The sequence below is a fragment of the Micropterus salmoides genome, unplaced genomic scaffold (genome assembly GCF_014851395.1).
Source record: "Micropterus salmoides isolate LMB-PRFRI ecotype aquatic unplaced genomic scaffold, ASM1485139v1 Ms_hic_scaffold_21, whole genome shotgun sequence".
NCBI lineage: Eukaryota > Metazoa > Chordata > Actinopteri > Centrarchiformes > Centrarchidae > Micropterus > Micropterus salmoides.
Window position 1 is genome coordinate 86,542 of NW_024041262.1, and position 27,772 is coordinate 114,313.

The window sequence follows — 27,772 nt, forward strand, 5'->3', positions numbered from 1 at the left end:
GTTCAACAGTAAAGTGAAAGCTGGTGTAATATACTGTTTATTAGCACTTCTCTCATTAAATCAGTCCAACTTTTATCTGCACAACAAACCACAAAATGCTTCAGTTCAATCAGAAGAAAGTGGACTTTAAAGAAACTGGACCTAAAATGGCTTGTTTCAGACAGAACTGACAGGCTGCATATGTAAATGCTCCGTATTTGTTGCATTTGCATTCACCATTCATACACTGTGCTCAAACAGAAACGTCTCGGGTTACGTATGTAACCCTGGTTCCCCAAGAAGGGGAACGAGACACTGCGTCGGTTACGACACTATGGGAACGCCTCTAGGCGTAGCAGGTCTGAACGTGAATGAAATCACTCCAATCCTATTGGCTTATTGCTAGAACGGTAAGGTGTGACGGAATAACCGGAGGAGTATAAAGCACACCTGTACACACTCATCATTAGCTTAAACTATGAAGCAGGCGCTTCAGGCGGGGAGAGAGGTGCGGCGGGCCGACGCAGTGTCTCGTTCCCCTTCTCGGGGAACCAGGGTTACATACGTAACCCGAGACGTTCCCCTTCGAGGGAACTCGAACTGCGTCGGTTACGACACTATGGGAACGAGATACCCACTAAACCGTGCCGAAAACCCCGCCTGCCCCAGTGTGCAATAAAGTGGCACGACTAAGAGGAGAGCGCACGAGTGCCAGGTGCCGAAGGAAGGTCAAGACTGTAAAACCGAATGAATGTGTGCGGAGTGGCCCAGCCAGCCGCTAAACAAACCTCCTGCAAAGAGGCCCCGGAAAGGAGGGCTCGAGAGGCCGCCATGCCTCTGGTAGAATGAGCCCTCACAGCCACAGGTGAAGGTAAACCGCGCACCTGATAGGCCAGGGAAATAGTCTGAACAATCCAGTTGCTAATAGTATGTTTGGATGCAGGGAGCCCAGCCCTGGGGGACCCAAAACACACTAGCAGCTGGTCAGCCTTCCTCCAACGGGAGGACCTCAGATTGTAAATACTCAGTGCTCTGACAGGGCAGAGCAGAGCAGATGAAGTCTCCCGTCCTCCGCCGTCACATGAGGTGGAGGATGAATTGCCTGCAGCACTGTGGACCCTGCCGCACAAGAAGGCACTTTAGGGATGTATCCTGGACGAGGGTGCAGGATAGCCCTAATATTCCCCCAGGCTTTGCGGGGAAACCGAAAGCGCCTCCTCAGAGAGGTGATAGCAAGGAGAAAGGCCATCTTGAGGGTCAAGTGCTTAGCCTCAGCTGACTCCAGGTTTTTGAAGGGGGCCTCAGCCAACGCCCCAAGAACCACCGCCAGATCCCAAGTGGGAACCTTGGACCGAGTCGCAGGTCTCATCCTCAACCACGGAGGAACCCTGGAGCTGAGGAGGGTCTTGACTGCTCCGGCTGTTAGACCCGCCTCTAGGTACTGTGCCCCCTCAGGGGCCAGACCCACAGCCGCCATACGGCGGGGCAAGGGTGAAGAACCCGGGCCTGCGCCTGGAACAGCAGGTCTCTCCTCAGAGGGACCTGCCACGGCGGGCCGGGAGCGACATGATGTCCGAGAACCACACCCGGGTTGGCCAGAACGGGGCTACGAGCAGTAGGCCGACATTGTCCTGGCGGACCCGCTCCAGAACCCCCGGGAGCAGAGCGACTGGGGGAAAAGCGTACAGACGTAGCCTCGGCCACGAATGTACCATGGCGTCCAGACCCAACGGGGCTGGAGGAACGAGACACAAACAGATCCACATCTATGGGGTCGAACTCTCATGCCCACACCCCAGCCTGTGAGGGAGGCGTCTGTCGAAATGACCAGCCGCCGACAAGACCCTCCCAGCACGGGCCCCTGGGACAGGAACCAAGTTTCCTACCAAACTGATAGGGAACGAAGACACTTGCGCGTAACCCAAATCAGACGTAGAGGATTTCCCCTCGGGGAAAAACCCTTGGTCATTAGCCACCACTGCAGGGGTCTCATGTGCAGCAGTCCAGATGGTATTACACTGGACGCAGCCGCCAGGAGACCCAAAAGTGAATCGAGCGATCGAGGTCCCCTCCGCCATGGCAACGGGTGATGTTATCCCGCCGTTTACACGTTCGGGACGCACCTGCCACCATCGAGTCCACGCCGTACTGCCTGCCGTGAGGGTCTGCAGTCAGGCGACGTTCAGACTCACTCACCGTGGATCTTCGGCGGCTCTCCCCTGCCGTTCTGGGGCTTCAGGGGTCCACCAGAAGATCACATGAGACACCGACCAGTGAAGTGAAAGTGTTTTCTAGTGATGGCGTGGCCTAACTTCACCCCTTTCACGGCAGCCAATTTGGTGTCGACACGTGCCGGAGACAATTGTGCCCGCATCGTTGTCGAATCCCATACTACCCCTAGGAACGTAGTCCGTTGGGTGGGCGCCAGCACACTCTTCTTTGCGTTGAGCCTCAGCCCTAAACACAGCAGATGAGCCAGAACGACATCTCGATGCCGAACCGCCAACTCTCGAAACTGGGCTAGGATGAGCCAGTCGTCAATGTAGTTGAAAATCCGGATGCCCTGGAGCCTCAGCGGGGCCAGTGCTGCATCCATACACTTGGTGAATGTGCAAGGGGAAAGTGCCAGGCCGAATGGAAGAACCCGATACTGGTAAGCCACACCCCCGAAGGCGAACCTCAGGAACTTCCTGTGAGAAGGACGGATGGAGACGTGGAAATAGGCGTCCTTTAGATCTATCGTGACGAACCAATCCTCGGATTGGATGTGCGTCACAATGGCGGGGATGATGAGCATCTTGAACCTGAATCTCCTCAGAGACCGGTTAGAACCCGCAGATCAAAATAGGGCGCAGCCCTCCGTCCTTCTTGGGGACTATGAAGTACCGGCTGTAGAACCGGCGTCTCTGTCTGGGGGGGAGACACGTTCCACGGCCCCTTTCCTCAGCAGAGTAAGAACTTCCTGTCCCAACACCGGACCTTGCTCCGGGCGGACCACAGTCCAAACCACCCCGTTGAATTTTGGAGGGCGGGTTTTGAACTGTAGTCGAAACCCATCTATGGCAGTGCGCAGGACCCACGGAGAAATGTTCATCAGGCTCCGGCAAGCCTCTGCAAAGTCTGAACGTCGCCTGACTGCAGACCCTCACGGCAGGCAGTACGGCGTGGACTCGATGGTGGCAGGTGCGTCCCGAACGTGTAAACGGCGGGATAACATCACCCGTTGCCACGGCGGAGGGGACCTCGATCGGCCTCCGGGGGGGGTGGGGGTGAAAGACTCCCCTACCCCGGTCTTCCCTGAGCTCCGTCGGGACTGGATGACGGTCCTCAGATCGCGTCTCTCAGAAGGCTGAGAGCGCCGTCTCGCTGCCCCAGCTCCTCATGGGGGCCCCCGAGAAGCGACACTCTGCTTCCTCTCCTCTCCGTAGGAGCTCGTAGAGGGAAGGGAACTACGCCTGGTAGCCTCAGCTGCCTTGGGTCCAGACCGGCGAGGGAGGTACTGGCGGAACGATTCGCCCTGCGTCTAGCGCTCCTTGGTGCTTAAGAAACCTTTCATCAAGCTTACCACTAGCCTGTGGTGTCTGCTCCTCCTGTGGCCAGTTGATGTTGAGCTTAGCCACGGCTCTAGTCACCACCTCCAGCAGCACGTCATAGTCGGGCGCCGCCTGATGACGCCGCCCCAACACACAGAAGTCATCGTCCACTACGCTGAGCACGTCCGCCTCCTCGGAGTCGGATTGCTGCAGCGTCTCCGGATCCAAACCGCAAGCGGGAGAAGCTGAGAACGGGCTCCCCAACGAGGAAAGGAAGCGTCGGAGCCAGCGGATGAAAGTCGGGAAAAAGCCTCAGCCGTCCCGAAATGCTGTGAACCCCATGAGTGAAGCCGCCGGGTTGCCTCAGCGGCCGCAGGGCCCTCGCCACGGAGAAAACACATCCGGCCATCCTCGGAAAAGAGAGCCATGCTGTACCTCAGTACCCGCACGGAAAGGGCTTCGCAACGGGCGCAGGCAGCCCCCTCGAAAGCTGCCCGGGCATGCTCCATCCCCAAACATGAGACACACATCTCATGAGTATCTCCATCCGTGATGTACCGTGGGCAAGAAAAAACACACCTTCTGTACATCTGGTTGCCGGACATGCTGGTAGACTTCTTCTTCAGGTAAGACACACTGCTTGTAGGACTGGAGCTTTCTTCAAACAACATACAGAGTGCCTGCTGAATAGAAAAAAGCTAATGATGAGTGTGTACAGGTGTGCTTTATACTCCTTCGGTTATTCCGTCACACCTTACCGTTCTAGCAACAAGCCAATAGGATTGGAGTGATTTCATTCACGTTCAGACTTGCTACGCCTAGAGGCGTTCCCATAGTGTCATAACCGACGCAGTTCGAGTTCCCTCGAAGGGGAACTAACATTCACACACATTCATACACTGGCGGAACAGCCACCAGGAGCAATTTGGGTTTCAGTGTCATGCCCAAGGACATGCAGCCTGGAGGAGCCGGGGATTGAACCACTCTACCTCCTGAGCCAAAGCCGCCCGTGGGCCAGTGTAATAAAAAGAAGGATTTTTGAACTGTGAAGCATGTAAAGCTACTTTAGTGGAAGTAGAGCATAATAGGTCCCCTTTAATTTATGTGCCCTCAAAGGTGTGAGAAATACATTTTGCAATGTGAATGTTGGGAATCAGACTGTACCAATATGAAAATATCTGTCAAATGTTATATCCCACCAACCCCATTATAATTTGAAAGAACACAAAACAATACAGAAACCTAATAGTCGATTTCACCATTAATTTGGCAGGCGTCACCAGCCATAGCTTATGTGCATAATGTGCAGATGAGGCACTATAAAAGCAAGCAAGTTTAATCCATTGCAGCAGAAATTGTTGGTTGTTTTTTCGGCACAGCCTGCATTTCCACATCTCTCAGAAAGTAAACAACAAAATGATTGTCAAAACAACCATTTCACATTGTCAGTATGTAGGAAGAGAGGTGTTTTAGGTCTCTTCATGTTTCTGCCTGAGTGATATTTCCTCCATTGCTTAACAGGTTAGTGCAACTCTGGAGTGAAAAAATGACCACACTATTACTGCTGCATATTGTGTATGTCACAATTTTACTGAATTTCAGGTCGATTATGAAAATAACCGATTTCCCCTCAAGCCACAAACACTGCTCAAAACATTTGGCATGCTCTGAGTTAATATTTTTATCCAAACAATTTTACTTAAGTTTCCAATATAGTAGAGGCCAACATCCATTGGAAACAACTAAAAGACAATGATGTGGTAACATTCTGTCCACATATATTTCAGTAATAAATGTAGGTTATCATTTCTAATTGCTGTGGGCCGTTATCAACTTTACAAATAATAAACATCACATATCCTAATGCTTATGAAATTAGGCCCAAAACAAAGGCCTTTTATTTTATTCACATAGGCCGGATCCTAATTATACTTGGTTACAGCTCTTCTCAATTTTGTTCTGACTCATGGTATATTATTTCAACAAATAAAATGAAAGAATGAAATTAAAGAAACCAAATATCTTGGAAGCAAAAGACCCATTTATTTTCAGCCGATTACGGTTGCAATAAACAGAGATATTGTGATGCAGCTGAGAAATTATTAACTTCCTATTCTAAAATGTACATTGTAAAACAATGCTACTCCTTGGCATTACAGAATATGTGTATGCTCATGAGGTAATGGACAATCAAGCAGTTTCGCTGTCCCTCTTGAGACACAAATGTGCTTTTTCTTTTGTGTTGTCCATTTCCTCCATTCTGTCTTTTTGTGTTGTTTCTCCCCCTGCTGCTTACATCAAGCTGGCTGAGTTCACCAGTGACGAGGTAACCACATATGCTATGAGCCTGTTTCCCCCAACTACCAGTATACCCCTACCCTTCTACAGTCTGTCATTTTAACAATAAACACAAAGAAATACACACCTTTGCATACAGTCCCCTCCAAAAGTATTGGAACGGTAAGGCAAGTTCCTTTTTTTTTTTGTTGGTCACTAAAGACATTTGGGTTTAACATCAAAAGATGAGTATGAGAAAAGAGTTCAGAATTTCAGTTTTTATTTCCTGGTATTCACATCTAGATGTGTTAAACAACTCAGGACATATATCACCGTTTGTATTAGACCACAGCATTCTTAGGTGAGCAAAAGTAATGGAACAAATAATCTTAAAGTAAATAACATTTAATATTTGGTGGCATAACCCTTGCTTGCAATAACTGCTTCAAGCCTGCGACCCATCGAAATCACCAAACTGTTGCATTCTTCATTTGTGATGCTATTCCAGGCTTTCACCGCAGCTTCTTTCAGTTCTTGTTTGTTTCGGGGGGTTTCTCCCTTCAGTCTCCTCTTAAGGAGGTGAAATGCATGCTCTGTTGGGTTAAGGTCAGCTGATTGACTTGGCCAGTCTAAAACCTTCCACTTTTTCCCCTGATGAAGTCCTTTGTTTTGTTGGCAGTGTGCTTTGGGTCCTGCTGCAGGATAAACTTCCTCCCCATCAGTTTCAGTGCATTTCTCCGTGAATTGAATTCTGAATTCATTCTGCTGCTACCATCATCAGTTACATCATCAATAAATATTAATAAGCCTGTTCCAGAAGCAGCCATGCACGCCCAAGCTATGACATTACCTCCACCATGCTTCGGATCATAAGCAGTTCCTTTCATTCTCCACACTTTGGCCTTTCCATCACTTTGCTAGAGATTAATCTTGGTCTCATCAGTCAAGACTAGTCATGCAGAGCTATTTAATGTTTGGACAATCAACCTAAAAGGCAACACCTGGGCAACAAGAAAAATCTGTCAGTCACATGTTCCAATAGTTTTGCTCACTTGAAAAATGGGTGGGTTCAAACAAAGGGTGGTATGTCCTGAGTTGTTTAACACATCTAGATGTGAATACCAGGAAATGAGAGCTGAAATTCTGAACTCTTTTCTCATACTCATCTTTTGATGTTGAACCGAAATGTCTTCAGTGACCAACAAAAAAAAAGGAACGTGCCTTACCGTTCCAATACTTTTGGAGGGGACTGTATAAAATCAGCTCCAGAGTTCTGTGTACACTATAAGAAACTGTTTTCATTTGTTTTATAAAATAATAGTACTAATTAGTGTTAGTAATAGTATACTAATTTTTTATTTTTTTTTAATGTACATATTCTCATTATTTAGTAATTTTGTAAGAATCCACCTCTCCCAGGTCTAAACAACCAATCAGAACCAAGTGCAGTCTCTTAACGCAGTGCCAATCACTGACCATGCAGACACTGCTTACCTCAACATGTGCACCTCCTCATGTATGGAAGATTTTATTGGACTTTAATATTTGTAAGCCACAGAAAACAATCCACAAATGTGTACTATGATGTGCAAATATTTCACTATCTACAAATATGTATTTTTACATTAGTGATGTGTAAAATCATCTCCACTAAAATCATATCCACAAAAATACAGTGTAATTAGCAAATATATACAATTTATTCTTTACACACATATTTAAATTTCATATACAAAGTGTTATTTACGCATTTGTCGATCTATTTTTACACACAACAGTTTTTGCACATTTGTGGATCATTTCCTGTCAATTTGCAGGTCACGTTACATTTGTGATTTCCTTTTTATGCACTTGTGGAATTTTGTCCAAATCTGTACCACAGACATCTGTAAACAGAGATCTGTAAATGTGAGAGCAGTTTATTAGCTACACCAGCAGGTGGTGGTAGCGACATTGCCTCCCATGAGTTGTAAGAATATCCACCGCAGTACCCAGGGTCATCTCTGTTGAAGACAACAACAAGTTAGTAACATGCATTAATGGGGGGGTTACAGGAGATAAAGAGGAGAACAGAGCTCAGTGCATCATGGGAAGTGCTAAAACAGGAGAATTATGATCTCTTTTCCTGTTTCCTGTCAGAACACGTGCTGCAGCATTCTGGATCAGCTGAAGAGTCTTGATGGACTTTTTCAAGCAGCCTCATAATAAAGAATTGCAGTAATCCAGCCTAGAAGTAACTAAGTAACTACGCATTGGCTAGTTTTTAGACAAGATATTCCTGATTTTTGCAATATCATGTAGGTGAAAAAAGACGGTCCTTGAAATTTGCTTAATGTGAGAGTAGATAACTGATTCCTCACAGTGGTGCTGGAGGCCAGAGCAATGCTATGCAGAGGAACTCCATGACTAACTTTGGCGTGCATCGTTAACATGTACAAACTGAAATTGATCTGATAAATAGGACTTAAACCAGTTTAGAGCGGTTCCTTTAATGCCAATGAAATGTTCCAGTCTCTGCAATAGGATCTGATGGTCAGTGGTATCAAATGCAGCTCTAAGATCTCATAAAACCAATACAGAGACAAGTCCTTTGTCTGTTAGGCAACTTCTTTTTCAAGGTTAGTTATAGGTCTATAGTTTGCTAAAACCCCTGGATCAAGTTTGGACTTTTTCAGAAGAGGTTTAATTACAGCTACTTTAAAGGACTGCGGTGCATAACCTGTTAATAAATACAGATTGATCATATCTAGTAACCATCATACTCTATTACTGACTAAGGGTAAAATTTCTTTAAGCAGCCTAGTCGGGATGGGGTCTAAGAGGCAGGTTGATGGTTTAGATGAAGAAATTATTGAAGTTAGTTGGTAAAGATCCAGTGAAGCAAAGCAGTCTAAATATATATCTGGTTCTACAGCTGTTTCTAAGGTTCCTGAGTTTAGAGATAAGTCGGTGCCCGTTGAGGGCAGGTCTTGGTGAATTTTGTTTCTAATAGTTAGAATTTTATCATTAAAGAAGCTCATGAAGTCGTAACTACTGAGAGCTATGGGAATACTTGGCTCAATAGAGCTGTGACTCTCTGTCAGCCTGGCTACAGTGCTGAAAAGCAGTCTAGCAAATTTAACGAGAATTTTCCAAATTGGTGGCACTTTCAACAAGATGATCGATTTGGGAGGTACTGAAATTAGCATAGGAGTCCTCCGTTACTTTGGGACATGGTAATGAATGTATGTATAATGAATGAAAGCTGATGTGGAGTCACATCCTTAAATTTTGCTACAGCACAATCAGATAGACAGCTCATATAGAAATTTTTGCCTAATGGTGAGTTATTGCTGTAGTTTAGCAATAGAAACTTAAAAGTTTTCAAACATAGGTCAGATATAAAGGTCCAAATGAATCCTGAATGAAAATGAATCCTCAACGTCCAAATGAATATTACAATCCCATACAATAATAACTTTAAGGACAAAAGTTGAGAAAAACTCTGCAAATTCAGATAAGAAATCAGAATACAGACCAGGCGCTCGGTACACTATAACAAATAGAATTGACTGCAGTGTTTTCCAGGTTGGGTGTGAAAGACGAAGAACAAGGCTTTCAAATCTGTTATAATTTAGTTTAGGTTTAGAGCTGATTAGTAGGCTTGTAAATATGACTGGGGGTAGTGGATTCATTTAGGCCAACATATTCTTTCAGCCAGGTTTCAGTAAGACATGTCATCACTGGTCAGATTTGGCAGGGGTCCAGATAAAACAAAGGTGTCCGACATTGTTTGTGCATATATACATACCGACTTCACCTTAGTGACCTTCGACAGGCGTAATTGGGAGTCATTACTGCCAACGTGAATAACAATGTTAGACCCCAATCAAACAGAAAGCGTTTTGCAAGTTTGAAAATGTGAGGTGCCTTTTCGGTAGAATTAGGAAAAGAGCAGACGATGTTGCTAGGTAACCACCAAATCAGCTGTGCTAATCAAAGATTTTTGATTAGCACGCTCACTGTCAATGGAAAACAATTTAGAAAAGGCGGTTCTCACTGCAAAAAACACATTCTGTCGGATATAACTTAACATATTTATGTTTATCCCTACCCAGCAGTTTCAAATAAGACTCAATGTCACCCGCTCTGGCCCCAGGGATGCACTTAACTATGCTTGGTTTCGCTAACTTCATGTTTCTCAAAATGGAGCTGCCGATAATCAGAGTTGGTTTCTCAGCAGGTGTGACACGGAGTGGGGAAAATATGTTAAAAACGTGAATAGGTTGGTGGTGAACCGGGGCTTATGCTTACGACTTTTTCGGACGGTCACCCAGCCACCCTGATTTCCCGGCTGCTCAGGGGATGCCGGGGGACGGCTACCAGAGGCTATATAGGTCATCGGATGTTTCGGGTCAACGTAATGTTAATTTCTTGACAGGTGTCAAGTGTATGTTTTGTTTATTCACATTAAAAAGGATAGACAAAATATTGGGACACAATATAATTCAATGCAGACACTTTATTATAATAATAATAATAATAACAATAATATTATGTGTGTTATTGGTCTTTTCAAGAAACATATAGAATATACCCAAACTAATAGTGTATACATTGAAAGGTTAAGTTTCTTACATGTGTTTTTTAGCTTTAACTGGTGCATCAAGCTGCAGTTCTTCAAACTTACTAAACAGCCATGAAAAGGTAAACAAGAGTTCTGTAACATTTCACCTTCTCCCCACCCTCAGGCTGCCCTTCTGGCACCACTGGATGAAGACTTGGGTCATGACAGGAAGACGATTGGAGGAAGCAACAAAGTACCTGACTTTCCTTCTACAGCAGGCCGGGAAATTCTGTTGCGTACATGTGTGCCTCGGCCAGCACCATACTCCAAAGCTCTGCCTCAGCGGCTCTTCTGTGTGTTAATGAGGGAGGAGTTCAGGTTGGCAGGGGCCTTCTCCTCAGACACTTCCTTCTTCTAAGCATTGTGGTTACTTTTAAAATTCTCACATATGCTATAAACTATTTTTAACAATAAAATCCTTTGTTTTTCCTTCAGAGCTTAGTCTTAGTTTAATTTGAGAAATATACAATCTTCTGTATTGTCCACATGGTTCTCTTGTTTGTCTCTCCTTTGTTAGTTTTACTGTAACCTACTTATTACTGACCACATGCACACATTGTTGCAGCATCCTTGTTTGGGGGCACAGTTGCTGATTCCTGAAGTGAGAGGGTTTTGCACTTAAATGGTTGTTGATAATAAATAAAATGCAATCACACATCAATAGATCCTGTTCTGAAGTACAATTACATTTATTGGACAAATAGCTTTTCTTATTGCAGCAGAAGCCGGTGTAATCATTCATATGTTGGCAACTAAATTAATTGTATTGTCACATCAGCCAGTGGTAAATGCTTTGTAAGTACTACATTGATGTATTAATTGATGTTATTCATCTGTGTATGTACATGTTAAATATTGGTCTAAAATGTCCTATAACCTAAAAATAAACACTTGACCATGTGCCGGAGTACATGTTCTTCTGTTTGCAGATAATTATTTACATTTGATAGCAGAACTGCAAGAGCAGAGATGAACATATCTTCAAAACTAGTGAATGTTTTTATTCAGACATGATGTCATGCTACATATCTCAAGCCAACACACTAATGGACACTGATATTAGGCTTGGCTGGTATCTATGGATCCAGCTTTCAGCTACGATTCGTCAGTTTGCGACCCATTCTCAGTCCCCGACTCGTCCTATATAGACGCATGGTGGACAAGGCCTATCGGCGTTTGTAACGCACTTTAATTTTACGTAAGGCTATTTCTTTTCAGGTCGCATCGCATCTCATACTCAACTGTGGGGAATATGAGCACTATATTACAGAGCCTCAAACATTGATAATTCTACGTCAGCATCCAGGAAGCATTTTGTTTTGGGCTGATCTGAAGCAGCTGGTTACCTCTTCGCAGCGCAACTTTCTAAATTCTTCCATCTCACGAAGAAAACAAAGGTCGGATCGAAACAGTGACTGAACGAAAACATTTAAATCCGTGTGTGATCAACAGCTCGCTGAATTAACTAATGCTGTGTAGGCTACCATTGGATGTACTGACAATTAGGCTATGAATTAATTTGAGAAATCTTAAAAACCGCAGGATTCTCAGGAAAGCGTTCCTGTTCCAGTTGCTAGTGAGTTACAAACTGATTATACAGCTGCAGTCTCGGGTACTCCACTTATGTTGAGATCGTATTCGTTTTAATTCTCCGTTTGTAAACTAAAACGCAGTAGTGTGGATACTGACTGAAATAAAAAAAAACATGTCAAAAAAGACATCCAAAAATCCAAGTTGTTACATTACCGCGGTGAAGTTAGTTTTAAGTTGGATATTCGACAGACATTCACCCAGGATCCAGTGACGGCTTTTTAGTCAGTTCACCCAGTGACGGTTGTATAAGTGCGGTTAGCTCACCTCTGAATAAATTACAATTGTGAGAACAGTGTTATGGGAAAATCATTATTTATTTCAATAGCTTCCAAGTCATGTGACACAGGGACTTCAAACCAATGCCGAATTGTAGTACTACACTAGGCAAATGAGACACACCCCTTCATATTTGATTTGAGTGCATATTCGAATTTATATGAATATTTATTCATAATTTATTGAAAAAGGTGCTGTTTTTTTTCAATAGCTTCCAAGTCATGTGACACAGGGACTTCAAACCAATGCCGAATTGTAGTACTAGACTAGGCAAATGAGACACACCCCTTCATATTTGATTTGAGTGCATATTCGAATTTATATGAATATTTATTCATAATTTATTGAAAAAAGTGCTGGGTTTTTTCAATAGCTTCCAAGTCATGTGACACAGGGACTTCAAACCAATGCCGAATTGTAGTACTACACTAGGCAAATGAGACCCTTCACATTTGATTTGAGAGCATTTTTTATTTTATATGAATATTTATTTATATTTTTTTCTTCAATAGATTCCATTTCAAATGATTCAGGGACTCAAAACCAATGCCGAATAGTACTACTACCGGTTACACATATTACACACCTCTTGTACAACTGCAGTTGTACCACACAGAGTCAGTCATTTTCTTCCACAGCATTGAGCAGATTTCAAAGAAACACTTTATTTACACAACAGACATTCCCAGTTTCCTTTCTTTGCCTCTTCATATTGTGTGCTGTCCATTTCCACACACTGAGCATGGAACCACCGTTCACAGCCATCACACTGGACCTGTGGAATTAAAATAAATCTTTCGTAACATATTTATATATATATATATATATTTATTTCAATGTCTGTTGCTTAGATGTAGAGTGGTTGTCCAGTACATGGAAGATATATGCCCCCTCTGTATTTGCTCAGAAGGCTGTGCCATTGTTGTGTGAGTGTGTGTGAACGAGTATTAGTGGAGCACAACACGAGTGCTCATCAAAGACTGAAAAAGTAATTACAATATATTTATTTAATTAAAGTATATTGTAGGTATACTGTATGCATGATTTACTGCATGTACATGATGCTTCTAGGAGTTGGAGATCTAGATCTCTCCTCTTTATGGTTCACATAAAATTGTTTTTAACATAAAAATCAAATGGTCCAAACAAAATCTCCTTAAAATTCTCCTTTAACAACAAGCACACCACAGCTGCTTCCGTCTTTTTGAACTTTACATCCACCCAGTCTGTTTTGCTGTGGCATGTCCTTCTCATCCTGAAGTATTCCCTGAATAAGTAAACGTTAATACACTTTAAACAGATACAGTGTGTAGGTCAAAAGATAATATCCGATCACAGACATTTGGTACCACTAAACCAATGTTTGAATTCATCTCATCATTGCAAATGCTTGAGGGACGGGGAGAGGGCAGTCATAAATATTAGGCTACTTTATATAAGTAATAAATTAATTTCTAAAGGAAGCTTAAGAACTCTACATTCCCATGCCAAATTCTTGTCAACCTCAATAGAGAAGTCATAGAAAGCATCCTGACTGGAAACTTCACCACCTGGCATGGGATGTGCACGGCCCAGGACAGGAGGGCTCCGCAGTGGGTGATTATAAAAAACAGCACTTTTTTTAAATAAATTATGAATAAATATTCATATCAATTCGAATATGCACTCAAATCAAATATGAAGGGGTGTGTCTCATTTGCCTAGTCTAGTACTACAATTCGGCATTGGTTTGAAGTCCCTGTGTCACATGACACTGTTCTCACAATTGTAATTTATTGATGGTCCCTAAGCTAACCCCCGTTGGTTAAAAGCGAGCCATCAGAGGTGAGCTAACCGCACTTATACAACCGTCACTGGGTGAACTGACTAAAAAGCCGTCACTGGATCCTGGGTGAATGTCTGTCGAATATCCAACTTAAAACTAATTTCACATATTTACATTTACTATATTTACTCATTTGGCAGACGCTTTTATCCAAAGCGACTTACATTTGAGGAACAACATACAAGCATCAACAGAGCATCAACTACAGATCTACAACTGACAATACATACAATAGCTCACAGTACATATCACATCAATGGGGTAAATACCTAGGGAAGGAAGTAAGAGTTAACAAAAAGTGCAATCAAAACAAAAAGAGTGCTATCAATACAAGATAATTGTAGAGGATAGAAGAGCACAGGAAGTGCATGTTAGGAGTTAGAGGTGTTATAAGAGTAAGTGTTCTCGGAAGAGAGGAGTTTTCAAGAGCTTCTTGAAGTTAGAGAGCTGGTCATCAATCATGACACCCAAGTTTCTCACCACCTTGGGTGTGATGTTATGGTGGATAGATTGCTTGGCTGGAATGACCAAGAGTTCAGTCTTAGAGAGGTTTAGTTGAAGGTGACGAGCCTTCATCCATGCAGATATGTCCGAAAGACAGTCCGTGATCCGCGCCGTGACGGTAGAGTTGCGTATCGTCTGGTAAGAAAAGCCGTGCGAGTGAACAATCGGCTCCAGTGAGGTGGTGTAAATTGAGAAGAGAAGGGGCCCTACTGAGCCTTGGGGCACCCCTGTGGAGAGGCAGTGGGAGGAGGATAATTGTCCTTGCCACAAAACATTGTAGGAACGCCCTGAGAGGTAGGATTCGAACTACAGGAGTGCTTTACTCAAGATGACCATTGCTGAGAGAGCGGATAGCAGGATCCTGTGGTTGACTGTGTCAGAGGCAGCTGATAGGTCAAGCAGGATAAGAACCGAGGATTGGGCTGCAGCTTTAGCTGACCTTAGGGCTTTTGTTACAGACAGAAGAGCCGTTTCAGTAGAGTGGGCACTCTTAAAACCAGACTGGTATGGATTGAGGTCATTCCGTGAGAGGAATTCTGAGACCTGTTTGAATACTGCCCGTTCAATAGTTCTGGATAAAAACGGTAGAAGACTGTAGTCAATAATTAACATTTATGTCTAAGTTGGCAGACTTAGTGTGTGTGAATAAGTTTCTGATGACATGTAGAGCAGCCACTATCATCACTGTATAAATGACAAGTGTAATAAATCCCATCTGGAGTTTATCCAGATATGACACTTAAAATAACTCTTGCATGCATTCTTTTGTTCAACTCTTATGCTTGAAATATGACTAAAACCGAAGATTTATCAAAGTGAAATTGATTGTATGTATACTGTTAAACCTTTCAAAGTAAGCCCTGCTGTATATTCATGGTTTCTATCTTTGACATGTTGGATTTATGGAAAAAGACAAAATAGTCAAAGTGAGTGAGATATCTTTATTAGACATAAGACATACTGGAATTATTACAATATAAGTAGTGCATACACTGTCACTTCCTTCTCCTTTTCACTGCAATTAATCACCACATTAGCCCAGTCACCTGACCCTTCATAGACCAGATTAGAGGTCTCAGTGGTCAAGTTGGCTGTTGTATAGTGGGACTGCTTGCTGGGGTTGGTGAAGTTCATAGGAGTCAGAGACAGCTCCAGGAGGACACAGCCTATCAAGATCAAACGACCTGCTGTTCAGATCAGTTACATCCACATACAACAGGTGCCTAATGGTCATTCACAGCCTACAAGCTGATTTGGGAAAGGATGCAACATTTAGTGAGACATTTACACACAAAACCTATTCAGTACATCACTATGGGTCTATCAAAATACTGTAACTAGTTTTCACTCTCAAGGTGAATACCTTGTGTACAGAGAAGTCCATCATTTGTTAAGGAGCAAAGCAACTAATCAACTCAACAATGTGCTGGCATCAATATGTTTATCAGCTGGGAAAAGTTGGCCTTGACTGACCAAATCTACATTTCAATGTGTGCCTTTAAGTGTGATAGTATTTCATCAACAGGTCCCTAAGTTAACAAGTCATCTCTCTGGCAAATGAAACATCTTGATATTCTACAATTGGTTTGTGAAGTACTGCAGGATAAAGATACTCTGTGATAATTGTAATAATGTCATGCTGGTCACCATGGTGAATGAGAGATGAATAATGTATTAAAGGGCAAAACCAGATAACATGATTTGTATGTTTGTTGCATTGAAGCTGCAGTTTATTACAGAAATACAATTGCAGACCAAATTGCTCTGTGTTAATCATTTTAGAGGCTCGCCATCATTTGAGTGAGTTTTGGTTTAGCTCAGTTGACAAAAACAACAACATTACAAACATAAAATCACTCAACAGAATATGATTGCATCCTCTACACAATAGGTACATTTGTTTTTGAGAATTTAAAAGTAAAATTGTTGTATTACCAGTAATAACTAATTAGCATTGGCAGTGCTGGGTCAGGGGTAGTTTTACCATGGCAAGTTTGTGTGCCATTACTTGAGCAGAGTAACGGACATCTGCAGTAGAAGACTCCTGCCCTCCTTTACACACATAAACATGCATTAGTGTGCAATTATGAAATAGACTTTGGGCTGAGTAGCATAAATGTGACAAAAGCTTCAAAAGCAGCTGACTTAGTATTTGCTCACCACAGCTACAGAGCCAGCCTTTCATGCTATACTAGATTACTGTCCAGTTCTTTTAATTTTAGCAGTAAATGTGGAACATGATGACTGAAGTGTTAATCATTTAAAAAACATTAAAGGTGAGGGACATGCAGTTGGAGGCTATGTTCAGACCAACATCAGAGCTTCTTGAAGAAAACACAGCACCTTATTTCAATTAATGACAAATTAGAGGGCTCTGACAAAAAATTTTTGTCACAAAAAAAACAACAGTTGAACCTGGCTGTTTTAGGTCTGAATGCTCAGTAACAGTAGTGGTGATCTTTTCTGTTTGAACAGATTTAGTTACAGGAGTGTGCTTGCCTTGGTCTACTCACGGTGGCATTATCCAGAGCCTGTGAAACAAGTTGGTATGTGAATTATATTTAATGGGAGGGAGGGATTAGCTTTTGTTTCAAGTTAGTCTATTATTCTAAATTAGTCTACTGTCTTACTGTGCGCTCCACTGACTGAGCAAAATTCAAAACTGACAGGCTTTAGAATATGCAATTCAAAGGTTTTTGCATTTCTCTATATGAAAATAGCCCAAGTAAACGTATTTAGAAATTACTAATGATTTCACTGGAGTCTTGATTAGAGAAAATTGTTTAAAATTGGTATCTCTACTACAAAAAAGGCTGAATTAAACATGGCAACATAATGACTCTTAACTCAGAACTTCTACCGGCAGCACATTTTATTTACCAAATAGGAAGATACCAGCTAAGAGCTCTGGGGAGAGTGTCCACAACACATTTGAAAAGGTGCAATAAAGAGGAATAAGGTGCATTTGGGATATTAGGGCAAAATGACACAGAATGTAAACATACTGTGTCCAAAGACTTACTTTATTATTATTACTGTATAAAACAATGTTAAACCAATTGGAGTAAGTGACCCATTTGGGGAATTTTGTGGAATTAGTGCGAAGGTGCAGTCGGTATGAGGGTGTGGTTGGGTATGTCTAGCCCTCCCTTGCCGTGACACGTGGATCTGCCAGTGAGCTGTGGATGATGTTGGTAATAGACTCCACCCCCTCTCCTTCCAGGAAGGTGCGGTGGTCTCCTTCGATGATGTGTACTGACACCTCGCCATCACAGACCTTAAGAAAGACACACCAGTCAGACAGAACTTATTAAGCAGTTAAGAGATTTGAAGAATGAGAAGGTTTAGAAATGTCATATTTTAATAATTAAAGTTAAAGTGCATATTTTTATATTCATAAAGCATACTATATATTAAAAGAAGAGTAAAGATTTTTTGTTAACAGGGAAAATAGTGGACCGCTTTAGGTATGTGTGTATGTATGTGCTCCAAAACACACCCAGGAATATTAATAATTTTACTTTGGTGTGGTAAAGCTACTGTAGAACCCAAGATTATGGACTCATTCACTGCGCGTACACATCAATAGATCAATACACATGATGGAGAAAGCAGGAATACCAAGAACCACTCTAAGGGCTAACAGCCTGGTAACATGCCTCAGGTCTTAAAATGCTTTTAAAATAGTTTAACAAAATAATCTTAGCTTGAGATCCACTTTTTGTGCATGTGTATATACCTCGTTGAGCTTGTAGTCAGCCCCCAGGTTCTGTTCATATTCACTGCTGGTTTTGGCACGTAGTAGTGTTACATTGCCGTGGTATTTGGTCGCAGGGACATAGCCATCAGCAGCCTTCAACTTGTAGTAGAAGGCAGTGGCTGCAAAGTGCAGTGAGTCCCGGCTGATGTTCTTGTGGCTGGAGGTTATTAGGTCCACCGCCACGTTGACACGGGCTTCCAGGTCTGACAGTGGAAGAAGCGTCTCCAGAAGCTGGAGAATCAGAGATTTGGAAGGAGACAATAATATGAATTTACTGGTTTTCATCCTGTGTACTACGAAGCGAGGTATATAGGCTTAATCTAGGCTTAAAACTTATCTAGTTATTCTATACACAAGAAATCCCTGTGAGCCAAAACCTCAGATTGAACACTGTTTTCAACTGCTTTTTCTACCAACAGCTCCGCTCTATGACACACGGAATGAATATATTTTATATACATGGTTACCAACATCTTATTCACTGTCGTAGTACAGTTTATCACCAACGTGCAGTCAACGTTTGTCAACCCTAACTTTCCTTGATAGCCCTTAGTTAAATCTGAGTAGGTCTGTATGATTGTTGCACTACTTAAAGACAGTTTTTCCATCTACATTATATTTTATTTTGACATTATATTTTTGTGCTGTTGTACAAGCAAACCCAAAACTTATTTCAGCCCTTTGTCTTAGCACTGGGTGGAGCTAATCCAAATAAATCAAAACTTAATATTCGATTCGTCTCTACTGTAATTACTGTAGCTGGAAACCTATTACTAACTCATTCAAGTGTAATCATTTCAGGACTGAATGAGAAACTTCTGGTAAGCTAAGCATGTAAAAGTAATCAGACCTCTGATTGAAACAAGTTTCCTAATTCCAGGTGAAGTAGTTCGCCTTTTTCCATTATTGTAATTTTACACCTAAAAAAACCTCAACATTCACAGCCAAACAGTGTGAGAATTCAGTGTATTATTACATTGCTCAAACACCCAGAGACTTGAATATTGTGATGGATGAAAATCTTTAGTGAGTGTGTGTGAGCATGTTGTTTACCTTGTTGTACTCGATGCCAGCGAACAGCTGGATGAAGGCACACAAGGCTTCAGTTTCAGCCTCAGATTCTTTACCTGGTGTCAACTTGGCCCTGTAGGTCTACAAACCAAACGTTAAGTTAACCAACCTAGTTACTACTCCAGGACATCCTTGTAAAAGAGATTAAAAATCTCAATGGATTTCTTTCCTGGTAAAATAAAAAAATAAATACTGTAAACCTCTGTTTGTTCCCAAACTACATCATTAAATGCACCTATTTAATTTCTGTATTGAAACATCACATCATACTGACATCACACTTCTCATTAAACTAAATATTGGTGTGTACTAGCTCTGTTCTCTAACCTGTGTGTATGCTGCCACATAGGAGTGTGATCCATCAAATAAAAAGAGGTCCTCCACAGGTAGATTCTGGGTCTGAAGCTGAGAGCACATTTCAAATGCCACACAGGCACCAAAGGAGTATCCAGCAATCCGAAACGGCCCGTCTGGCTGAACCTGTCTGATACATTTCACATAGTAGGCTGCCAGGGACTGGATGCTGTCCAGAGGAGCAGCTGGTGGAGAGGGGATGAACTAAGGTGAGCTTGGTTGGGCATAATAAGTTCAATGGAAAAACACATTCACAGCTTTAAATCCTCACACTGGGAGATAGAGAAACACACACAACACAAATTTTCCTGACTTTTTGGGCATCCTAAGCTACTGAAAAATGCATTACAAAAGAGGAATAACAAAAAACAGCACTATGAGTGTCAGGATCATGCTTGGGCCCTAATTACTTTCATTCAGGGGCTCTTAAGACACACACCATGCCTAAGTAAGTGTGTTTGTGAACACCAAATACCTTTTGTGCACTGCAGGCCGTAACAAGGAATGCTAAGCTTGAAAGCAAGCGTCTTAAAGGCGGCAATGGATCCCTCAATGGGATGGACCAGGAACAGTGGCCTCTCTTGGCTCTGAACCTTGTTGAGTGGCGTCACAGTGGGGCCATTGGGGTTGACTAATAACTGGGTCAGATCAGACAAAGAGCGAATGCCATCCCTCTTAGTTGTAGTGTGGTGAGATTCTGGAAAGTAGAAAATAAAAAAAATAAAATAGTTTATGCAGTTTTAAAAGCCACATCCTACAATTTAAACACTGCACACAAAGAAATGCTCTCAGTATTGACATTACATTTCAGTATATGGTTGTTTTTTTTGCCAATTTAAAAGTAGCTATCAAACGAAGGTTAAAATCAAGGGCAACTGGACTTGGTTGAAGATACTGGAAGATGTTTCGTCCCTCATCCAAAGGACTTCTTCAGTTCTGACTGACTGGCAGGGAAACTCAGCTATTTAACCTCAGTGGGGTCGTTGGCCCGGGTCATCGATACCGCTGGTTCGTTAGTGTTCCTTGTTGCTGTGACGACAGTCGTTACAGTCGTTAGGACTACCGGTGGCAAAGACTGAACGACCACCGTTACGTTTGTTGAGTTTCCTGGGAAGTGATGAAAGGACAGCATTGTAAGTGGGGGATAAGTGGTGGCGTAGACCCCCTCCCCTGTTCAATGACGGCTTCTCAACCCTGGTGTAGATGCTTCCTTGACACCTCTTTCAAACCATCCATCTTCTCTGTCTAAAATGTGCACCTGGTGGTCCTCAAACGAGTGTCCTCTGTCCTTCAGATGTAAGTAGACTGCAGAGTCTTGAGCTGAGGAGTTGGCCCTTCTGTGTTGAGCCATGCGTTTGTGTAGTGGTTGTTTAGTCTCCCCAATATACAGGTCTGTGCATTCCTCACTGCATTGGACCGCATACACTAGATTGCTTTTCTTGTGTTTGGGTGTGCGGTCTTAGTGCGTTCTTGGGTTTAAAAAACACAGGGATGTTGTGTAAGTGCCCCCTGCAGGTGGTTCTGTTCCTTCTCTCTGGCTTTGGCGCTTGTTGGTATGTTTTCCACTCTGTGGTGCAGTGTTCTCATGACCCCTAGCTTGTGCTCCAGTGTGAATCGAAGAGTACGATACGTGTCTGGAGTATCAGAGAAACTCAGGAGGATTTTCAACAAACACAACATCCCTGTGTTTCTTAAACCCAAGAACACACTAAGACAGATGCTGGTACACCCCAAAGACCGCACACCCAAACACAAGAAAAGCAATCTAGTGTATGCGGTCCAATGCAGTGAGGAATGCACAGACCTGTATATTGGGGAGACTAAACAACCACTACACAAACGCATGGCTCAACACAGAAGGGCCAACTCCTCAGGTCAAGACTCTGCAGTCTATTGGCCTCAGGTGAAGATACCAACGATGGTCGTTCAGTCTTGGCCACCGGTAGTCCTAACGACTGTAACGACTGTCGTCACAGCAACAAGGAACACTAACGAACCAGCGGTATCGATGACCCGGGCCAACGACCCCACTGAGGTTAAATAGCTGAGTTTCCCTGCCAGTCAGTCAGAACTGAAGAAGTCCTTTGGATGAGGGACGAAACGTCTTCCAGTATCTTCAACCAAGTCCAGTTGCCCTTGATTTTAACCTTCGTTGGATAACTATGACCTGGATGAATGAGAATCTTCATAGACATCTTAAAAGTAGCTCTTAATACCATTTGATCCACCTGGCTTGCTATTGGCCAGCTCTCGTAGCTTGTTTATGGTGAGCAGGCGGATCTCTCTCATGGACATGATGATGTCGTAGTCACGCTCCAGAGTCTGCCGAACTTCCACACCCATTAAGGAGTCCAGGCCCACATCAGCCAATGAGGCATCAGCGTTCAGGCTGTTCACATCTCGTACGCCTGAGTGTGAAAGGCACAGTGAAAGTTCAGTGAGCTTGGCCTGATCAAATTTAGCTCATGAAATAAAAAAAAGTAGCAGACAAAGAACAGACTTGTCTCTCTTTGGTATGACAAACAGTGATGCAAACTGAATGATCCAGATCATTTAGGCCAGTGTTTGCACTGTTTTCAAAATGCAATTTTTCTTTTTTAATAAGATAACGAAGATAATATTAAGGAGTCTCTTCGTTTATTATGCAATTTACTATCAATTTCTTTGAAAGACTCCTGGAAACTTGAAACCATGGAAAATAGAGACAGTGTTAAATTAGTAAATTTCCAATTAATTCCAATCAAGTATTTCAGTCTGTAAGTGCTCAAACGGAAACTAACATTCACACTCATTCATACACTGGCGGAATAGCCGCCAGGGGCAAATCGGGGTTCAGTATCTTGCCCAATGACACTTTGACACGCAACCAGGGGGAGCCAGGGATCGAACCGCCAACCTTCCGATTAACGGCCACTTTCCATGTTTTTTCCCATGAACCATACAAGTATTTTAGTAGTTTAACTAACTCTATTTTAGACCTCTGAAAATATTTTTTGGTTTCCATTCATCCCAGAACATTGTTAAAAATCAACTTTCACATTTTTAAAACTTCGGTTATATTTTACAATAAGCATCATCCATGCTTTTCCTAAAAGTTACATTTCTTTGTTTAGCTTGGCTCTTACCCAGAATGTGAGCTACAGCATCCACCAAGTCTCTTTGGCTTCCTGCCTCGCTCTTTACCACCGTTCTCTCTGCCAGTACAAAGCTAGACATCACTGGCTGCTGCTGGCACAGGAAGCGGTCCAGCACCTCCAGGCAGGATGTGATGCGCTGTGGTAGGGTGCCACCAATCACTGCATCATTGCCACCCATGGTCTCCAGCACCACGCCCACATCACCAATGGCACCCCACTGAACAGCCAGTCCAGGCAGACCATCGTAGTGGCGCTTTTCGCACACACGTTCCATGGCCGAGTTGGCGTAACCATAGTTACTTTGGCCAGCATTCCCACGGCCACAGCTGACTGAGGAGAAGGCCACAAAGTAGCTGAGGTCTGGACACAACTTTCTTGTCACCCTGGAGAGGGAATGGAAGAGAGTGCATCAATATCCAGAGAGAAGTTAATAGCAGTCCCCGATTTAAACAGAAGGATGATTGTGTGCGTCATACTTGTCCAGGTTAACGATGCCCTCATATTTAGGTTTGTTGACATCAAGGAAGAGCTGAGGAGTCAGATTTTCCAACATGCCATCTTTCAATACCTGATAATGACATACAAAACATGCTAAGGATGTTTAGGTCAAAGTTGAATCTACTTAAACAGAGAAGCAGTTTTTGAGTGATAACACCAGCGTGGACAGTCTTAAATGTGAGCAATGGAAATAATCACAGTAAAGAAATAGTGTCAAATTACACTCAGTGATGCATAAATATAATAAATAAGTATGTAAAGTTGATATTTAAACCATGAATGTGAACATATAAATAAATAATAAAAAAACATACTACATTAACAGAAATATTTTTCTGTAAAAAGTCTACAGCCATGCTCGCACATTGTGAGGATGTACATAGGGACAGTGGAGCTTTGAGTAAAATGCAGCATACTAATTGACACCGACAGTACTAACATACTTAGTACTATCGGTGTCAATAAGTAAAAATGTTTACCATGCTCATTAGCTTAGTTTAGCATGCTAAATTAGCACACAGCTGTGGTGGATGGGAATATCACTAGTTCTGTAGGTCATTCAATTAAATTTTATTTATATGCCAATTTACAAGAAACTTTTCATTGTACTTATGTATAGAAGGTCTAGACCATACTCTCTGCAATATTAGTTAGTTTAGTTAAGTCATAAACCCAAGTACTGAACAAACACACATTTTAACCTAATGATGACACTAGAAGAAAAGTCAGTGCATCACAAGTTAGTAAAATTCATCCTGAAGGGAACGCTATATCTGAACAAAATTTTATAATTTCACTGAAGGCCAAAATGCTGACCTCACAGTGGTAAAGTCAGGGGATCACAAAAGTCCGTAGGCTTCATCCTTTGAGGAACACAAATGTCTGTACAAAGTGTAATGGCAATCCATTCAATTATTGCTGCTTGAAATTGCCTTCCACAGAGTCATGCTACTAGCGTGGATAAAACTTGACCAAAACAATCTGCGTGCATTGGGGGACTTGCAGAGTGTTGTGTAGGTAGGACTGGACTCAGCATCGGTATATTTTTATGTGATGTTCATAGGCACCCCAACCTGTCGAGGCAGATGGCCGCCCACCCTGAGCCATGGTTCTGCTCGAGGTTTCTGCCTCTTAAAAGGAAGTTTTTCCTTGCCTCTGTCGCCTAGTGCTTGCTCTTGGTGGGAACTGTTGGGCTTCTGTAAATATCATCACAGAGTATGGTCTAGACCTGCTCTTTTATGAAAAGCGCTGTGAGATAACTGTTGTTGTGATTTGGCGCTATATAAATAAAATTGAATTGAAAATTGAATTGAAATAGGCAGTATTTTCTACATACACAAACAAAAAAAAAAATCAGGGTTCACAATTTCTGATTGAAAATGCCACTTGTGGCCTAAAAAAAGAGACCGAGCTGAGGGGGACTGATGAGCTGGCTTGATGTGTTACCATGGCTAGGTGGAAGATGCCGCCCACTGGACCCAGTTGGGAGGCCTCAGCGATGAGTTGCTCCGTTTCCTCTACTGTGCCGACATCATTGGTTGACACCAGCACTTCCACATCCTGACCTTGCCATTCACGCACTTGCTTCGCCTGGTAACCTAGCAACAGTTAAAGTAAAACATTTGTATCATGTACAGAACAGCCAGATTGGTATGTGCTGGCAGACAGACCAGTGGTGGTATGTGCAAAGCCGATGGGAACAAGACTGAAAAGCTGGCGCAAATTAAAACTAATGTGGGTCACATTAGTTGTGGGTCATCCCTTTACCAACACTGTCAAATTAGTGTTTGGCGTCTTATGTGAGTTATTTAACCACTTTCCATATGCATACAAATTAACATGCATTGAAGTAGAATCACTGCTAGTTCTGACTCCTCAAGAAAAAAATCTGGATTACTGAAGTTCACTTTCATTTTTAAGGCCCCCTACTGGGACCATGTTAGTATTTTAAATAACAGCATTACTTGAACATTCATTTCAATCCACTGTTAGTGAGGTTACATAAATAATGTTATTAGTTATTAAAACTTTGCACTTAATAATATGAATGTGCTTGATAAAATGGACGGCTCACATAAGCCAAAGTGCATAGTTTAAAGTGATAAAAAAATTATTGTATGGATTCAGTATTATACTTTCAATACACAGTATTTTAATCCTCAAATGACCAACTCTGTAATCTTACTGTCATCCTGTCTTATTGCTGTGAAATCCCATCTCTACCACCCCATATGACATGAATACAGCACAAGTGCACTAAAATGTATGACTAGTCAATGTCAAAACTGTCCTGTAGTAGTCCTGCCGCATTCTGACAAACTTGGTGCATTTATGGGTGTGTGTATGTGTGTGTGTGTGCGCGCCCACCCTTAGGTAAGATTAAAAAGTCTTATTATTTTTACTGTATTGCTGACAGAAAACAGACAGGTCAGTTGTTTTTTATTTTGTATTCTCTGAAAGCTTTCTATCAGTCTACCTCACCTTTGTGTTAGGCTGAGTGGATGGTTATTATTAAGCTATTGTTGTTGGATTTGCATGGTTCATTTCTACCCCTCATTAATAATTTAGTAAATAAATGTCTTCTTTTTTGCACTGAATCCTGACGAGTTACCTGCTAGTTCAACATAGTGAAATGAAAAATTGTGTTGTGAATTGTCATTTCTCTCGTTACGTGCCAAATGTCATCATCGTCAGCTAAACAGTTTTGTGTATGTTTAAACCAAAAATGGGGCCAACAATCCTGTGCAACTCTATCTTTCTACAGCTCTACAGCTGAGTGAGCCAATCACAACTACAGCTGAGTGAGCCAATCACAACAATAGGATTAGATTAAAATGCATTCAGTAAATTAACCCTGCCCACATATTTAAATTAATCTGGAAATAAAAAACATGACTCAAGATAAAGCCACTCTAATTTCTTCCCTTTATATGGGGTGATACTTTCAGTTACTGCTTTAATGAATCTGAATGTAAGTGAGAAGTGACCTCAGCAGACTTGTGGTTACTGAGTGACTTACCATTCCTGATACCTGATCTGGAAGTCAGCACCAGTTTGCGAGCTCCTCGCTCTGTCAGCCACTGAGCGAGCTCCAGACCAAAGCCCCCCAATCCACCGGTGATGATGTAGGAGTGGGAGGCGTGGCAGAATGTGCGACAGATAGCTGGAAAAGACAAAGGGGAAGCAGTTTGGACTGCTGCTTCCCTCTCCTCAGAACAGACCTGTGTGAAGAGAAGAACCAGTGCGAAGATACATACTAGTGTAGTCAGTCACATAACAATCATGTGAACTTAACCAGAAACTGAGGTGGAAAGTATTAACTGAAATATCTAGGATTACCAGTGTTTCTTCAGTTTTCATTTTACTAGGTTTTTATTCATTTTTAAGCTGGAACCAACAGGAATTTGAGTAATTAAGTATTTCAGTGTTCTCTTTCATGGTCCATTGTAAACAATCTATAGTCCTTTCACACTATCAAAGGCTAACAGTCGGTGGTGAAACTGACCTGCAGGACGACCTTGCCAATGTGCTTGCCCTGAGCCATGTATCTGAATGCTTCCTCCACTTGGTCCCTCTCAAACACTGTGGTCTTTAGAGGTTGAACTACACCTCCAATAATGCCTTCCTTCAGCAGCTGGGACACTTCCTCCCACTCTTGGTTGCCCTCTTCAAACAGAGCATCCAGCAGGATGCCGTGGAATGTCACATTCTTCAGGAACAGAGCCATGCCTGGAGAGATCACAACAACACAATGACACTGTTCAGTGCTGAAGGTGAACCAGGCCTTGGACACATAAAATCTGTCTTGGTATAAAAAAACTTTTACATATTATGCTGAGCTGATTTATGCTGAAAATGAATGTGACATAAGTGGACTACAGACCCATTGTGTTCAGTGTGTGTTTGTACGTGTGCTTTTCTAAGCCCATTTTTTTAAATTTTTCTCTTTTTCTTTTTAATTTACAGTGCTATGAGAAAGGAAAATACATTTATGCATAATTCCTCAATAAATTGTCATGAAAGCCAATATACTAAACAAAACTATCCCCCATTCATATACAGAAAAACACAACAGATGTCTGTCTGTGAAGATTCTCAGTCATCCAGGTCATAGTTATCCAACAAAGGTTAAATTCAAGGGAAACTGGACTTGGTTGAAGATACTAGAAGATGTTTCATCCCTCATCCAAAGGACTTCTTCAGTTCTGACTGAATGGTAGAGAAACTAAGCTATTTAACCTAATTTTGTCAGGATCATCGATACCGCTGGTTCGTTAGTGTTCCTGGCTGTAGTAACGACAGTCATTATTTTCGTTAGGACTACCGGTGGCCAAGACTGACGACGATCGTTGGCATCCT

At 42.4% G+C, this 27,772-nt stretch overlaps 2 protein-coding genes across 4 annotated transcripts in view; one reads left to right on the plus strand and one right to left on the minus strand.

The window, feature by feature from the left end:
* Window positions 1-11,302, plus strand: part of rab3gap1 (RAB3 GTPase activating protein subunit 1) — a gene marked incomplete at its 5' end in the record, with an annotated part of 89,722 nt that extends 78,420 nt beyond the window's left edge. For 2 of the 3 annotated variants that reach the window (XM_038735141.1, XM_038735142.1), the window contains 2 exon segments: window positions 5,815-5,838; window positions 10,520-11,302. In XM_038735141.1, the coding sequence (XP_038591069.1) occupies window positions 5,815-5,838; window positions 10,520-10,753 (258 nt within the window). In that variant the 3' untranslated portion in view covers window positions 10,754-11,302. 3 annotated transcript variants of the gene reach the window in all.
* Window positions 11,303-15,514: 4,212 nt separating this feature from the next.
* fasn (fatty acid synthase) overlaps window positions 15,515-27,772 on the minus strand; it is an 80,622-nt gene continuing 68,364 nt past the window's right edge. The window contains exons 32-42 of the mRNA XM_038735140.1: window positions 26,919-27,142; window positions 26,433-26,634; window positions 24,860-25,011; window positions 23,392-23,483; window positions 22,904-23,298; window positions 21,995-22,186; window positions 20,254-20,475; window positions 19,752-19,963; window positions 19,407-19,505; window positions 18,333-18,584; window positions 15,515-17,870 (exon numbers count right to left, since the gene is read on the minus strand). Of these exons, the coding sequence (XP_038591068.1) occupies window positions 17,733-17,870; window positions 18,333-18,584; window positions 19,407-19,505; window positions 19,752-19,963; window positions 20,254-20,475; window positions 21,995-22,186; window positions 22,904-23,298; window positions 23,392-23,483; window positions 24,860-25,011; window positions 26,433-26,634; window positions 26,919-27,142 (2,180 nt within the window). The 3' untranslated portion in view covers window positions 15,515-17,732. The remainder of the gene's footprint in view (window positions 17,871-18,332; window positions 18,585-19,406; window positions 19,506-19,751; window positions 19,964-20,253; window positions 20,476-21,994; window positions 22,187-22,903; window positions 23,299-23,391; window positions 23,484-24,859; window positions 25,012-26,432; window positions 26,635-26,918; window positions 27,143-27,772) is intronic.